A 17,862-nucleotide genomic window follows, 5' to 3' on the forward strand; every position below is an offset into this window, starting at 1 on the left:
TGGAAGTAGTTTTTGTCACTATTATGCAGATCAATTTTTGTTGTTGCTGTATAAAATTCAAGTCCCAATTTGGTTGGATAAATTATAAGCAAGGAGAACAAAGAAGCAAGCCCTAGAAGTGCTGACACACCCTGAAAGAAGGACTCCAACAAAACACTGTAACAAAAGTTGAGAGATGTTTTACAGCTAGTCTGTTTTCACCATATGTCACATATTGTAATAGCGACCCACAGGTCATAAGATAGAGTTAGGACATGTGTTCATAAGTCAGTGGGTTAGTGAAACCTATATTTAAGGTGAGATTGTGTGTCAGTCATCCTTAAAGTCCTTACAGCTGCACGGTCAAGAAAGAAAATTGACATTACCCATAAAAGCAGAAGTCAGCAGGAAAACTAAAGAAACATTTGAGCAAGCAGGGACAATACTTTCTAAGGAGAATCTGAATTGGACTGCTTTCTGACACTCCTATTTTTCCCCATGTGTCTTGTACCATTCTCCCATTAAGAAGTCAACTGATGATCTTAGTTCACCTCCTCTTAATGGTTGTCAATTTCCCCTCTAGAAAGAAACAGTATGGCAAAGCACAGATCAGCTTTTTTATATCCTCTTTCTGTATCACAAAGACAATATTTCATGATGCAAAAATTACAAAACATTTAGATATATGGTCTCAGAGAAAATGTAACTATAACTCTTCCTGTTCATATACAATTTAAAATCTATGCCAATCAGAGATTCAAAATAACTAATAATTATTTTTATATACTCCTTTCTTTAATATGATTGGGTGATGATTCCAAGTGTATCAAAACAAGTGTAAAGTAGAAAAAAAAAAGGTTTCATTTTTCCACACTGACTGTTCAGGTGTTCTGAACACACACTTATGTGGACAAAGTAGAACAGACAACCCCATGAAATTAAATAATTAAACATATTGGTTAAAATTGATAGAGTATTTTTATTTTTAAACAAAATACTCTATCTTCTCTATACAGGTACGATGGAGAATGTTTTTATTTTATAATGACATTTGAAAATGGCTGCTTTTATTTTTTTATATGTGATGTTTCAAGTACAGCAGTTCTACTCCATTTTGAAAGTACTGCAACTTCATATTGAAATAGCTTATAAAAATGACAGCAGGAAAGCGTCTGCAAAGTATATGGAACTCAAATTATACCACATAAAAGTCTGTATCCACTAAGCTGTGTTACATACATGTAAACCTCTTTTTTTGGGGGGGAGGGGTAATGCTGAGAACCATGAACTCATGTGGCCAAATAAGCATTAATGCAAATGAATAAAATATAGCAAAATTAACTGAGATTGAATTTTACAATTCTAGTTATATTTGTATATAATCTAATAACAAAGCTGCTTATATACATATTATTAACTTCTTTAATTAACTTAGCTTCAGGAAATACATTTTATTGAAGTTAACAATAAAAGACCATCACCTTTAAAAATGTCATGGTATTTTAGTACTGCACCAATTCACAACAGTAGATGAAAAAAAAAAGTAAAAATTACATTTTCCATTTTTTACTTTTTGCTTTATCCTAAAACCCAAAGAAACTGCTACATTATACTTTAACTTCTATTTATTGTTCTAAAATTTCTCTCTTCAATTTCAGTAGAATATGATAAAGCAAATCTGTGCTGATTAATTCTCCTTTGTTTAAAAATTATTTGAAATCAAAGCTCACAGAATAACAGAGCTCATCTATCTTGATGGGTATGAAAACTATAGAAACTATTAATGAATTCAATATATATTTAGAAGATGCATACTTAAGTTTTAGGAATACTATGATATTGGTGTTAGTGATTATTATTTTATAGACTACATTGCCTCAAATAATTTACTTATTTCCTTGGCAGCAACATTCAGATCTTTATATTTTGATGCCTTCCTGGTTATTGTACTATATTACCTCCAGGTTTAAGTGATAACTATACATAAAGAAGCAATAATAACCACCACCCCACCCCAAAAAAAAGAAACACTGTGTTGGAATCAACACCTACCATGAAAGAATTTGGTTATATCCATATTGGAAATCCCTCTCCTGGTATTTCTGGACAGGATATACCAATTGGTTCTCATGAAAGTAAAGGACCTTTTTCAATTTGCCAAGGTCAGGCCGGAGGGCAGTCAGTTCAGTCAGGTTAAGCACTGAGCTTGCAAAGAGGATCCTGAGAAACAAGGAGAGTAGTGTTTACTTTATATGAACATGCTCAAAGGGGTCAGTCTTTACCCTTCCCTTTCCCTTCTCCCCCTCCTCCCCATCACACAAGAAAAACATCACCCCTGTAGGGACACATCAATAGTTAAGCCTTAATACCATGTAGCAGCATTCTAAGTTTTGATCTCTTAAAAAGCAGCTGCTAACAACTCAACTAGAAAAGCATTGAGTCTCATTGGTCTTCTCATCTCAGTTACAGAGATGCAAAAAAAAAAAAAAAAAAAAAAAAAAAAAGGGAAGAAGAAGAAGAAGAAGAAGAAGAAAAAGAAAAAAAAGCTAGATGGATTTTATTGAAAAAAGCAAGAAAAGCAGTATCTGAAGGACAAATGGAACAAAGATAAAGCTGACTGGGGAATACTTTGCTTGCCAGTTTCATTATACTTTACTTTTTTATGCAACCAACTACTGAAATTCAATATATGAGCAAGAATGGCACATGTTCGTGTTATGACATAAACCCTTTTGATTTATGCGGTAGACTTATCGAGTGTGGTCTTTTTCTCTTGGCATATTTTCTTCATTTTTTTTTTTTTGTAAAGTACCCCGCAATGGTTGTTTTGTTTTATCTTTTCTTTTCCATTATTGGGTTGCTAATGGCACCATATGCACAGTCTGTAAAATTCTTCCTATAAAAAGCACAAGTCCAAGAAATAATCAAGACATTTCTTGCCCGTAGAACGGCAACAAACACATGAACTTATTGCTGTTTATAATCAACATATTAATAAATTAATAATTCAGCAAGTATGTACTGAGTATCCACTATGTGCCTGGTATTGTGTTATGTTAGATACTAGGAAGGATAAAAGTATTAGGTTAAAAAAAAAAAAGGGAACTAAAGACATGTAAATAATCCCATCTGATGGAATGCCATCATTACAAATTTGTAGAAGACTACTTACATTTAAATGCACTATGTACTATATGAAGAATACAGTAATATCTTCATTATTATCTGTATTACAAACACTATAAATTCTCTAATACTGACAAGCCAAATGGTTAACTTCAGGTATTTATCAGAAATGAAACAGTGAGCTTTCAGATAATAATAAATAATAGCTGACATTTATCTAGAGCTATAAGGTTTATAAAGCACTTTGCATATATTATCTCATAAGATTATGGATCATATAGTAACTCTAGGCATTCAAATCTGGAATTCAAATTTCACCTCTGAGGATTCAAAGTAGTATTCAAAATCAAAATACAATAACATCTATACCCTGAATTATGTAATGAGTAATTAATAAAAGATTTTCCCCCCCTTCAAATCAAGTATATTATACCAAGGTGATCAATTTGCTTATTATTATTTGTCCTTCCCTCTATTTTGAAAAAAAAAAAAAAAAACAGCTGGAAAAACTATAGCAGACTAGTGTTTATTGATTTGCACAATACTTTTTGTTGTCCTACTTGATACATATTACAAAAATTGGAAAGAGATAATGAAATGTGGAGGTAATTGCTCCTAGTAAAAAACACAAGCACCTGGGAAACAGGATAATAAAAATCATGTATAATGGTGCACCTTGATCAATGTAATGTACCCTTTCAAGGTAAAAGGCCTGCAATCATCATGGCCAATTATTCATTAGGTTTTCAATAATACAGCACAAGCCCATACTTATGATGATATATATCCCTATACTGAAAGACCTGGGCAAAACCACTAACCATATATTAGTCCACCAAAAATGTATCAAATAATAAAACTAGTAGACTGGGGAAAAACCCTCTATCTAATTGTCGAATTCATTAGCCATCTAACTCACATATTGCACATTTTAAAAGTTCATTCAACTATTAGGTTGGCTTGGATTATATATTTTGCAGGTGACCTCTATGATCCCACCAATTCTTCCTCCAGTACCAAATGATGTATACTTAGGGAATGAGAACTCAATTTTAGTACTAACCTAAAAAAACCCAACTTATTAGGCATATAAACATTTAAAACAAAACAAAAGAAATTTCGTTCTGAAGTTCCACAGCATTTTTTTTTTTTTTTTTTGTTATCAGCTATTCTTGACTATTCTATTAACTTGGATCCTCAAGAGTTAGCCTTCACTTAAAATCACAAAACCAGATTCTGTGGAAGGAACAGAGAAAGAGAAGGAGGGAGAAAGAAAGAAAGAAAAGAAACAGAGGGGGGGGAAGGAAGGAAGGAAGGAAGGAAGGGAGAGAGAGAGAAAGAGAGAAAGAGAGAAAGAAAGAAAGAAAGAAAGAAAGAAAGAAAGAAAGAAAGAAAGAAAGAAAGAAAGAAAGAAAGAAAGAAAGAAAGAAGAAAGAAAGAAAGAAAGAAAGGAAGGAAGGAAGGAAGGAAGGAAGGAAGGAAGGAAAGAGAGAGAGAGAGAGAGAGAGAGAGAGAGAGAGAGAGAAAGAAAGAAAGAAAGAAAGAAAGAAAGAAAGAAAGAAAGAAAGAAAGAAGGAAAGAAAGAAAGAAGGAAAGAAAGAGAGAGAAAGAGAGAGAGAGAGAAAGAGAGAAAGAGAGAAAGAAAGAAAGAAAGAAAGAAAGAAAGAAAGAAAGAAAGAAAGAAAGAAAGAAAGAAAGAAAGAAAGAAAGAAACTAGTTGTAATTAAGTCTAGAGAAACTCATCTTCCATGGCCACTATGTGATAACTTTTTTAGCCAGAATAGGTATTTCATTAAAACTTAAAAAGAATACTGCTTTTATTGTTTGAGAAAATAGTCATCCTAATGTAATATGAATATTTTGAAGCACTGATGATGACTGTGATAAAACTTTTTAGCATTTCTGGAGTTCAAAGAAGGAAAAGAACTACAATTAAAGAACAATATTTAAAAGCTCTTTACAAAAGAAAAAACATCCTATTTAAACAATGTATTTTAAAAGGTGCCCAAATTAGTTTACAAAACCACAGAATTTCCTAATCAGAAGTATTCCACAAAAATATCTAGTCCACTCCCCTCAGTTTTCAGATAAAGACAGCAGCCAAAGGAGTCCAGTCATTAAATTAGCCAATGTCAGAGTCAGATCAGAAACCAGCTTTACTAATGACCAGTCTAGCACTCTTTCTATTTTATTATCTTGTGTGTGTATGTGTGTGTATGTGTGTGTGTGTGTGTGTGTGTGAGAGAGAGAGAGAGAGAGAGAAATCTCAAACATGCTAAGATAATAATTTTTATCTCTTTAGGAGTAAAATATTAAATTCTGGCAATAACAAATTTCTTGAAAATTTTAAGTTAAACAACTCTTGAGAGGAGGAGCTATTGTAAATCTACCCCTGAAGGAGAATGTATACATATTGGACAATAAAAATAAAATTGGTTCTAGAGTCAGTAAATCTGGGATGAAGCCTCTCTAATTCTGACTATTTGGGTATCCTTTGTAAAGTCTTTATTTTTTCTCAGTTTCCTTATCTGTTTAAAAAAAAAAAAAGGAGGGGGGAATGTTACTAGATAATTTCTGAGATTCCTTTAAATTTCAGACACATGATCCTGTGGATAATGAACTAGAGTAAAATATCTTATGTAGTATTTCACCTTATTAGCTATTTGTAGGGGAGTAAAGTACAATGTATTATAATAATAGGAATCGCATCACTATATTGGCAGGTACTCCCTGTGACATCAATATTAATCTTACTTCAGATATTATTAAGTAATAAATCCTAACAAGGTGAGCTTTATCATCCCACAGAGTCTATCTAGAAGAAAAGGACACAAGGTGATAGCAAAAACCCACAAGGAACATGTTAATTCCTGACAGCTGCCGCTTGAGCACAAATCAAATTGAACAGTTTATCTCAGCATAAAGATGTTATAAGGTTTTATGTTTAATTTTTAAAAATTAACATAAAACTCAGAGAAAGCAGTTAAGTGATCTTTCACAAACATGACATACTACAATCACTGTATAAGCTGGATTAGTACTTATTACCACACTACTAGAGAATTAAGCTGTTTTTAGACCACCAAAGAGCTTTAAATTGCAACTTTTGTCTCTGAAAGAGAAACCTATATTTAAAATGTCTGCTAAATTCAAATTAACAGCTACATCATTAGCTTACCATCTCACCAAAAGTAGATATAAGCTGCTATTACAGTAGTCCAACCAAAACTGCTATGTGCTGCCAGAATGCTAATATCATTCCGTATGCCTGTGTGTACATTGAGATACTTACAAAGCTACAGAAGAAACATCCATTTCCCATGCATATTAAAGTCAAAGATTAATGCCAATCTATTTAAATATACCATAAAGACAAATGACCTTGAAATCAAAAGCCTATAGTTCCCTGCCCATTCTGAGCAAAATTCTCTTTCACCTTCCCCCCATCCCCACTGCTTCCTCCTTTCCTGAATATGTTCAGAGAGCCAAGAACTTTAATGTCTCTGAGTATAACATCCAGAAAGAGATACATCCTTCAGTGTCTCAAAAATACAAGGTTTCTGATTACTTGGATACAAGTTCTTACACAGGAAGAGTCCATTTAACCAATGAATCTCATTGGAATTAATGGTTTAGGATTTTTTTGTTTCTTTGATTTTTTTAAAATCATAAAGATCTAGAATTCTTGTTTTACTACTAGTCAAAGGTTCATCTCCAATTCCCCCCACTGCCTCATTTTTATTTCTTGGTCCTAATTGATCTGCATAAGGAAAACAGAAGGAGAAAGGGAAGGGAGCAGAGGAAAGGAAAGAGAATTTATGTAGAATATCATCCTCATCATCCTCATCCTCATCACTATAGCAGCCAGAACTCATATAGCACCTTTTATGAGTTAAACACTACAAATATTAGCTCATTTGATCCTTACAACAACCCTATAAGAGGGATGCTATTATTATACTCATTTTACAAATGAGGAAACTAAGGGAAACACAACAAAGGCTAAGTAACTTACTTACTTAGGCTCACACAGCTACTAAATGCCTGAGTCTGCATTTGAATTCAGGTCTTCCTGACTTCAGACCCAGCACTCTACCCATTATACCATCCAGTCATTTTCTTCTGTAGATCCCACCTTTAACATAATGATAAGTACAAGTTAAAAAAATTACAAATTAAGTAGAATGGTAAAATGAAGTAGAAATTATAGAATGGTTAAATAAACAGTAATATGTGAAGATAATAGGATATTATTGTTGTTCAGTCATTTCAGCTGTGTCTAATTCTTCATGGCCCCATTTAGGGTTTTCTTGGAAAAGAAAGTAGTGTGGCGTATAGGGGAAGTATAGGATGTTCAAGTAAGAGTAGTATCTCTGGTGTGAGGGCTGCTGCGTCTTTTTTATGGTTGCTTTCCACCTTGGTATCCACCTGATTGACCTATGCACAGCAACTACACTCTGAGAGACCATTTTGTCAGACAGGCTCAATCAGGTTGAGGGTAATCAAGGAGTCTCAAACCTGTCAGTGAGCTAGGAAGGTATCTAGCCCAAGCAGCCAAAGACTTCCCCAGTGTAATGGGCAGATGGGAACAGTTTGTTCCAATGGCTGTGAAAGCAGTTGAAGCAGGCAAGGTGAAATGCTAAGAGCTTGGTTAGACACTGAAGATACCAAGGTCCTCTACTGCATCTGGAGCTGTCACCAGTTATCTTGACGTTTGTCTTGCCACTGGATTTCAATGACTAGAAGAGAGGGAGACTGACAACTTTGCACAACTCTGCCTCATTTAAATCCAATTTATGTGTGAATCAAAAGAAATCACTCATAAAAGAGGAATCAGACTTGGTTCTGATTGGTCCAAATAAGAGAACTGGAAAAGGGACAGAGCCACTGTGCTGACCACGTTGTTGTGTACTTGTAAAATCTGAACATTCTACCAGCACCATGCCAGGAAAGTAAATTGCTTCCATTTGAATTGTCTTAGGAAGATTGTGAAGATTACATGGTTAAGATAAGGTACCAGACAAAGATTCTTTAATGAGATGAACTGCCAAGAATTCAAATTATACTGCAGAGAGTGCAGTTCTGATGGGCTAACAATGATGTTTCATTGCCAAAAGTACTTTTTTCTAAGACAATTTTATGGAGAATTGATACAAGACAAGTGTTCACATGAAGGTCAGAGGAAGAGATAGAAAAGACATTCTCCTTTCTGTTTTGTTTGTTTTTTTTAAATCTCTCTCATGGTTTTTTTTCTTTTGCTCTTATTTTTCTCTCCTAACATGATTCACAAAGCAATGTGTATTAAAAATAAACTTACTACAATAAAAAAGAGAGAGAAAGAGAAGACTCTCAGGTCTCCCCAAAGATCTATGGAATTGATAGCCAGATGTGAGAGACACTAAGTGCTGTATCTTTATGAGCAAGGCAGAATTTATCCTTGAATTGCATAAATTTAAAACCATCTCCACTGAAAATGTTCATGTAGACTCTTTGTGACCAACCTCTGGAAGCCATCCGAACTCATATTGGTCTAATCAGCCACAGTTGGACACACTGTACCCTGACCCCTACATAGTGATGTCATTTTGGTCCTCTTTAAGAATGAAATACAGAAGTACAACAACCAAACAAATGGAGTGGTTTGCCATTTCCTTCTCCAGCTCATTTACCAGGTGAGGAAACTGAGGCAAACAGGGTTAAGTGACTTGCCCAATGTCACATGGCTAGTAAGTGTCTGAGGCTGGATTTTAATGCAGATCTTCCTGACAGCAGGCTCAGTACTCTATTTATTGCACCACCTGGCTGCCTCATCATAATAGAATATTACTATACAATAAGAATGGAGATTACTATAAGTTGAGAGGAACATGACAAGATCTCTTTGAACAGATATAGAGTAAAAAATAGGATGGATGAATGGATGGAAGGAAGGAAGGAAGGAAGGAAGGAAGGAAGGAAGGAAGGAAAGAAGGAAGGAAAGAAAGGAGGGAGGGAGGGAGGAAGGAAAGAAAAAAGGAAAGAAGGGAGCGGGGGGGGCGGGGGGGAGGGAATAGAGGAGGAACAATAGTCCAGCATCTAATGTGTTATGGGCCAGAAGTCTGAACTTGAAACAAAGGATTCTTACAAGGTACTAAGTCAGTGGAATTGATAGAGACAAAATTTTACAAGGAGATGATATGGGCCAGAACTTGAAACAAGGTACTAAGTGGAATTGAGGAGACAATGGTTAAATCTAGTTCAGCACTGATTTAATACTACAACAAATAATGGTTTCCTAGTGATATAATGATTGGTATATATAAGGAGGAGCTGTCAAGGCCAGAAAGGACAAGCACACCAGAAGCTCTTGGAGGCTGAGACAGATTCATTCCATCATCCATCTTTGTGATGGCTGGAGGCTGAAGTACAAACCTTTAGATTTGGAGAGATTCAGAGGGTAGGGAAGGAGGAAGGAGCTCAAGCTCTTGGAACCAAGGAGAGAAATAGGCCTTTAAGAAAGCTAACCAGGCTCCAGGAAAGGAGACAAGACTTGGAAAGAGACAAGAAAGGATTTGGACTTTAACCCCTGGTTACTCATGTGGTGATTACTGAACTGAAATGAAGGCTGCTTCCAGAGACCCCAAGAAAACCTCAACAGAGAATATTACATTTTAGAGAGAATAATATTACAGTAATGAACTTGAAATTATTTATCTATGATTAACAAATAGACTAGTGAAGCTATATTACAGTTATGAATGAGAACCTTCTATTCTACTACATTCTTAAAACTTAGAATATTGTTTGCCTTTTAACCACATTCATAATGATGCAGATCTAATATGTTAATAAAAAAGTTAAAATTTTTACTGCATCATAAAAAAAAGACAAATGTATGTAGAGTCAAAACATACAAAGATATAATTCAGTTAATTTCCTGAACCCTTTATAAAAACAGATAAGATATATTTTTTACCCTCAAAGACTGTACTATTTAAAAGAGGAGATGGGTTTATATAGATAGCTTAAAAATGAAGTAATATATCAAAAAAACGGTCAGTGGGAATACATAGAGGAATACTAAAGAAGTGGAGAAAAGGATACAATATGTTGTATTTTGTTACTACCTTCTTAAAGTACATATGTATTACATATATAAGTATATATGTATGTATATACATACATATATATATATATATATATTTATCTATTATAAACTCATAGGTTCTAATACACAGTTCTTTCTTGTCCTGTCTTCTAGGCTGAAAAGTTTAACTTCTCAATAGAAAAGAAAATGTTCAAGACTGTATAAATAGAAGCATTATAGGAGTTCAAAAGATAGATGAATCACTTTCAAATATTAAAAAATGATATGAAAAAAAGGGACACAGAAGATGAATCTTGAAGGATAGGACTTTCATAGGCTGAGATAAAGAGAGAGGAAAGAGGCTATGAGTATCACTAGAGTTATGAAGCAGTAGGATTGTCCCACTAGAATGCAACTACCTGATAATGATGGTAATTTGATTTTATATAATTCTTCAATTTTTTTCAAAATACTTTATTCCATTTGACACTTTCAAAAATCTTTCAAGACATGAAGGATAGGTATGATTGTCCCCATTTTACCAATAAGGAAACTAAGTAAAGCTCAGAAAAGTTAAGTGATTTGTCTAAAGCTATTACATGGCAGAATTGAGACTGGAAATCAGATTCTCTGACCCCTTGTCTTAATAACTGAGACTAGTGTTAAGCCATTTAGAATTCTGGGAAAAGACAAAATAGAATTGTACCAAGCCTGGTTTCAATGGCTACAGAATCATCCTGCCTATGAGTTTTAGTCAAGTTAGTAAGCCATGGATTTTTTGAGTGTTATTATTAATGTGACCAATAACTCTCACCCAGTCCTGATTATATTCCATATAAACCCTTTGTATAATATGACCAAAATCAATTAATCAATAAAGTAACTACTATGTCCAAGGTACTATGCTAAACAATATTGTGTCTTCCACTTAGTTTAACAGCAACAGTTGAAGACTGTTTCTGCTTCATATATATAAATAAACTATTTGTCATTTGAGGCATATTTGACATATTTAACTGTAATGTATTTTCAAAAACATTTATAAATATTGGATAGAAAAATATTTCCTTATTTGCTATAATAGTTCACATCACCAAAAAAAAAAAATATTGATCTTCATCTGGGTGTGGCATGGTGGGAGAAAAGACATTTGCAGGAACTGAGAGGCATCTAGTTTCTTAAGATCTATAGTACAGTGAATTCAGGAAAATGTTTGTTTCAACATGTAATTTCTCTTAAGACAAATCTAGCCTTGTGGGAAAAGTACTGCTCTTGAAGTCAAGGGATCCAGGTCTTTGGCCTGCCTCTGACACTGACAATGGTCTTTGATAAATTACTCGTCTCCTCTGGATTCCAAGTTACTTTATCTTGACTTCTACCTACCTCAAAGCGTTAAAAGAATTGATGGAATGAGATAAGCTATTTCCTTTGCAATTTTTGAACAAAGGTTCTATTTATTTTCAAGATATTACTAAAATTATTTTACTGTTAACCTAAGGCCCTAAAGTATATAAATAACCATGCAAAATAATCCATAAAGCAAATAGTCAACTATATAACTTTTTTAAAACGGCTAACACATAAATCAAATTGTAAGGATTTAAGTTCTCTTCATTTGGCAGGAAATTCCATTCCCAAGAATATTGTTATTGGAGCCAATATAATATGTTCCTCTGAGCAATGATGTACATACTTCTTAATTGGACATTCTGTCAATGATAAAAGCAATTAAAAAAAAAAAAACTGTTCCAGTCATTATGTTTATTCTTAGGGGGTATAACAAAGAATATTATAGTAATGATTCCTTTCAGGTAATGCTTGCATGAGATGTCTGCTAAAAACTCTATCAACTCTTGAGACCCTATGATTCTTTGGTCAGTTTAGTAATATACATTGGTATAAAACAGAGTGCTGTTAGCTGAATCTTGAAGGATAAATATAGCCTTCTCAATAACAGAGGGAGACAGAGGAAGAAAAGAGAAAACAAACACCACTAGTGTTAAGATACAGTAAGATTGTCCATTACACTGTAAATTCCTTTAGAGAAAGGAATGACTCATTTTGGGGGCCTTTTTTTAAAAAACAATATGTCCAGCACTTAGTCTAGTATCTAGTAGATACTTAACAAATATCTGTTTATTAATAATGAATTTACAAAGAAACTTAGAACTCACAAAGGAATTGAGGGCATACCATAATCATATAAAAAGTGAAATAGCAATGTGAGAAAAATAAGCAAATGAACTTGGGAAAACTTTGAAAGATGATAGGAAGAATAAGCAGGATAGGATTTCAAGATAAGAATTGATCACAATAGGTTAGAGTACTGTGGGAAAAAATAATTGAAGAAGGAGGGAATTAATTTGCATTTTGGAAGGGGTGGATGCTTTAGATAAGTGGAAGAAAGAAGATATCCTAGATAAGAAATCATTAAACTATCTTTAAAATCTTTTCAATCCCTTTCAAGCTTTTACCTTACAATTTTCTTCCCATTCTCATCCAAATTCCTAGAAAAAGTTTTCTATACATAGTTCTTCAACTCTCCTAACTACCTCCTCAACTCCTAGAAATATGGCTTCTGATCTCATCAGGCAACTGAAACTGATTTCTCCTAATTTATTGCTGTTGTTTTTCAGTAGTCTTTTTTAATCATGTGCAATTCTTTGGGACCCTATTTGATTTTTTGTTTGTTTGTTTGTTGACAAGGATACTGAAGTGGTTTGCCATTTCTTTTTCCAGCTCATTTTACAAATAAGGAAGCTGAGGAAAATGGGGTTAAGTGACCTGCCCAGGTTCAACAATCTAAATTACCAAATGTGAAGTTCTGTCCTAATTAATTCTTCACCCTTTTGACATCACTGTTGCTTTTAACAGTAGAGAGAATCCCTTGTATTCTCTTTTAGTTTTTGTGACATCTCCCTCTTAATTCTCTGTCTGGCCATTCCTCAGTCTCCTCTGATTGCTCATTATCCACATCACATATATCCCCTAAGTACAGGTGCTCCCCAAGGCTGTTCTGGGCATCCCTAGGCAAAGGGTCCCAGATCTATTTATTCAATTTCAGTCTCTTCCCTTCCTTCATTCTGGCAACTCAACTGTCTATAGAGCAGTTCAAATGATCCAAAGTCATCTCAAACTTATGGGTCAGAAAGAGAGATCATTATCTTTTCTGACAAAATTCATCTATTTTTGTCATATCAAAAGCACTGGTCTTCCAGTCATCCAGATTTACAACCTCATTATCTTTAACAACTGAACAGCTATCACTCTATAAGAAAAATCAATTAATGAATCTTGCTATTTCTACCTCCACAACATCTCTCACATCTGACCTCTTTCTCTACCAAATGGCCACTACCTCACTTAAGACCTGCCTCACCTTTTATCTAAATTATAATAACTTTCTAATTGGTCTTCCTTCCTGTAGTCTCTCCCCTCTCCAATCTATCCTTCACCCAGATGCCCAAGTGATTTTCCTAATTTGAAGAGCTTATCACTTCAGCCCTTATTCAATAAACTGTAATGGCCAACCATTTTGGAGAGTAGTTTGGAACTATGCTCAAAAAGTTATCAAACTGTGCATACCCTTTGATCCAGCAGTGTTACTACTGGGATTATAATCCCAAAGAGATTATAAAGAAGGGAAAGGGACCTGTATGTGCACGAATGTTTGTGGCAGCCCTTTTTGTAGTGGCTAGAAACTGGAAACTGAATGGATGTCCATCAGTTGGAGAATGGCTGAATAAATTGTGGTATATGAAAATTATGGAATATTACTGTTCTGTAAGAAATGACCAACAGGATGATTTCAGAAAGGCCTGGAGAGACTTACACGAACTGATGCTGAGTGAAATGAGCAGGACCAGGAGATCATTATATACTTCAACAACAATACTAGATGATGACCTTCTGATGGATCAGGCCATCCTCAGCAACGAGATCAACCAAATCATTTCTAATGGAGCAGTAATGAACTGAACTAGCTATGCCCAGAAAAATAACTCTGGGAGATGACTAAAAACCATTACATTAAATTCCCAATCCCTATATTTATGCACACATGCATTTTTGATTTCCTTCACAAGCTAATTGTACAATAATTCAGAGTCTGATTCTTTTTGTACAGCAAAATAATGTTTTGGTCATGTATACTTATTGTGTATCTAAGTTATATTTTAATATATTTAACATCTACTGGTCATCCTGCCATCTAGGGGAGGGGGTGGGGGGGGTAAGAGGTGAAAAATTGGAACAAGAGGTTTGGCAATTGTTAATGCTGTAAAGTTACCCATGTATATATCCTGTAAATAAAAGGCTATTAAATTAAAAAAATAAAAATAAAAAAAAATAAACTGTAATGGGTTCCTATTGTCTCTACAATAAAATGTAAATTTCTCTGTCTAATTTTTGAAGTCTTTTTCAATCTGGCCCCAATTTATCTTTAAAAACTTATATGTTACTACTCTGCCAGAACTTTTAGATTTCAACAGAAATGAACAGCACATATTCAACAATTCTCTCAACTCCATGCCTTTCTACAAGCCATGTTCTATGCTTAGAATGCAATCCTTCATCTTCATTTCATAAAATAGTTCTGTTTTTTTAAAGATGTAGCTTATGTGCCACTTTTTACACTAAACATAGTTGAATTCCAACAGCTAATTAATGCCCTCTATTTCTAACTAAATTGTATTTACTTTGTATATGTTAATATGTGATGAAAGGGAACAAGCATTTTTTAAGTATCTACTATGTGCCAAGCACTGTGTTAAATTATTTTCAAATAGTATCTCACTTGATTCTCATGGCAACCCAGAGAGATAGATGCTCCCCATTTTATCAGTTATCAACACCATTCAACATTTGAAGAAATTGGGGGAAACAGAAGTTAAATGATTTGCCAGGTTCACATAACCAGTTAAGTTTCAGATCTGAATTCTAATCTTTTTAACTTCAGTCCCAATGTTATCTACCATCCCAACCCCTTATAAAGCAATGTGTATATATATATTATATATATGCTGTCTTCCTTGATAGAATGTAAGCCCCTTGGGAGTAAGGTATTTTTTCTTTTCTTTTCTTTTCTTTTTTTTTTTGTATTTGCATTCCCAGCACCTAGCACAATGTCCTTGTGCTTATTATAAACGTGTTCCTTCATGCTTATTAAGTGTTTGAAGACTGACTGATAAAAAGAAAGGTATCATGTAAGAATTCTAAATAGATGATTATACTATAATGTGGTAGCCAAGTGATGCACCAAGCAATGAGCTTGGAATCAGGAAGGCTCATGTTCATGAGTTCAAATCCAGCCTCAGACACTCACTAGCAATGTGATCCTGGGTATGTAACTTAAATCTGTTTGCTTCACTTTCCTCGTCATAAAATAAACCGGAGAAGAAAAGAACAAGCTACTCCAGTATCTATGCCAAGAAAAATCTCAAATGAGGTCATAAAGAGTTGGACACAACTGAAAAACTGAACAACTTAAGTTATAATGTAAGGTTTGAGGAGATAAATAACTGGAAATAAGAAGGGATTAATTATTGGGAAAAGAGATTAGAGGCAGTGGAGCTTCTGTGTGAGCTAAAGAAAAGCCTAAAACTTAGGGGTTGATGGTGGAAATAAGAACAGAAGACTGAATGAGGTATTCCTCATTGAATGGGCAGTGCCTCCAGAATTTAAGAATCCCTATTCAAATCCTGTCACTGCCACTTAAACATGTTTGTGTCTTTGGGACAATCCCTTACTTCTCATTCCTAGAACTCAGTATTCTCAGCTGTAGAAGGATTAGTCTCTGAATCATCCTGCAGCTCTAAGTCTAGGATCATTTGAATGTGAAAGGTACTATGAAGAAAGAAAGGAAAGGGTGCTTAACTGATGGAAGAGAAAAGTAGTGCCCACTCTGTGCCAGGACTCTGGGATGTGTTTTTACAAAAATCACCTCATTTGATCCTCAAAACAATCCTGAGAGGTAGGAGCTGTTATTATCACCATGTTTTTGTGTTGTTTAGTGCCTAATACTTCATGACCCCAATTGGGGTTTTCTTGGAGAAGATTCTAGAGAATTTTGTCATTTCTTTCTCCAGCTCATTTCACAGATGAAACTAAGTCAAACAGGGTTAAGTAACTTGCTGGGGGTCACATAGTTAGTAACTATCTGGGGCCAGAATTGAACTCAGGAAGATGTCTTATTGATTCTAAGCCAAGTGCTCAATCCATTGGGCCACCTAGTCCATCTTACATTTGAGGAAACTAAAGCAGAAGAAAAGTGACTTATCCAGGTTGACACAACTGATGTCTGAGATCACACTTGGACTCAGTTCTTCCTGACTACAGGGCTGTATCTACTGTCCTACCAGCTGTCACCATGTGATGAATACAAATTTGGAGTCAGAAGGACCAGAGCGTGAATAATGCCTCAGATACTTATTAAGTATATCAGGGTTTTCATTCATAAAAGGAAGGTGGCTTAAAGGACTTGATGGCTTCTTTTCTAGGGCTAAATTCACAATATTACCTTACTATAACTTAAACCCCTCCCCCCCCAATATTTGAATGTTTCAATTCTTGGTAACAAAGTGAATAACAAAAACTACTTTCTTGTACAGAGAACTCTAAAGTTTACAAAGTACTTCTTTCATAAGTTGTCTGCCAAGAATGTAAGTAATGCAAGTATCCTCTCACTACATATGAAGAAACATAGATTTAAAATGGCTCATTTTCTTATATATAGCCCATTTTCTCCACTCATACAAACAGTAACCTAATTCAAGTCCCATCAACTATTAAACTTCCACAAAAAACTACATGCTCCCTGAGAGGAAAAGCTTGCTCTTATTTTCATATAAGTGTTCAGCAAACAATAGACCTTCAATAAAAGTAAAAAGTCACTTTTTTGAGGAAAAGATAATTTACTCTGACTAGGCCAGAAACTTCTGGCACAACCAAGTTCGATGTTATTTACATATAGAATATTTAATTTTGTTTATTTTATTTGTGATTATGTTTATTATTTTACATATTTTAAAACACAAACAATATGTCAGACACTGTTCTTTGCCTTACAATCCAAATGAAACAAGAGCTCAAGACATAAACCCTAGGAAAGCATACTCCTGGGGAAAGGCAGGTGTCAACCTGGTACAAGAATAAGGAATGTACCGTATCATGATAATGATTCTTGTCATCTTTGGGGATTCGAAAGTGGTTTGGGATAGGCTGCCTGGAAGAAGCAAGTCGATTAACATGCTAAGAGCACTCTGAGTCACTGAGAGTGCTGGGAACACTTCATATGGTGTTTTTTCTACATAAACTAATATAATTAGTGTATGAAATATTTATAATGTACCACATAATTAATCTATACTTGAGGCCTATGTTTCAACTGTGGCTGATTACTGGTTGGGGGCTGCTCTTTAACCTCTAGTACGAGGTCAGGCTATTCTTGAGCCTCTAGAGTTTAATCTGTAAGTACAACAAAATAGGATGATTCTAAACCCAGCGGCACTACAGGGGAGCTCCTTTCCCTCACCAGGGGAGCCCTGCCACACCTTCCCATGATCCCAGACTTATGTAACTGAGTTTGATTTGGCCAAAAAGACCATTGTAGAAATATTCACACAGACTACAAAGATATCTACAGCTATGTTCAGGCACAGATTTGGTGATCCACAGTCACTCACACACAGAGT

At 34.6% G+C, this 17,862-nt stretch overlaps 1 protein-coding gene across 3 annotated transcripts in view; it reads right to left on the minus strand.

The window, feature by feature from the left end:
- Positions 1-17,862, minus strand: part of GTDC1 (glycosyltransferase like domain containing 1) — a 333,584-nt gene that overhangs the window by 203,110 nt on the left and 112,612 nt on the right. For all 3 annotated transcript variants that reach the window (XM_031960035.1, XM_031960034.1, XM_031960033.1), the window contains exon 5: positions 2,032-2,199. In XM_031960035.1, the coding sequence (XP_031815895.1) occupies positions 2,032-2,199 (168 nt within the window). The remainder of the gene's footprint in view (positions 1-2,031; positions 2,200-17,862) is intronic.

This window comes from Sarcophilus harrisii, chromosome 3 (genome assembly GCF_902635505.1).
Source record: "Sarcophilus harrisii chromosome 3, mSarHar1.11, whole genome shotgun sequence".
Classification (NCBI taxonomy): Eukaryota; Metazoa; Chordata; class Mammalia; order Dasyuromorphia; family Dasyuridae; genus Sarcophilus; species Sarcophilus harrisii.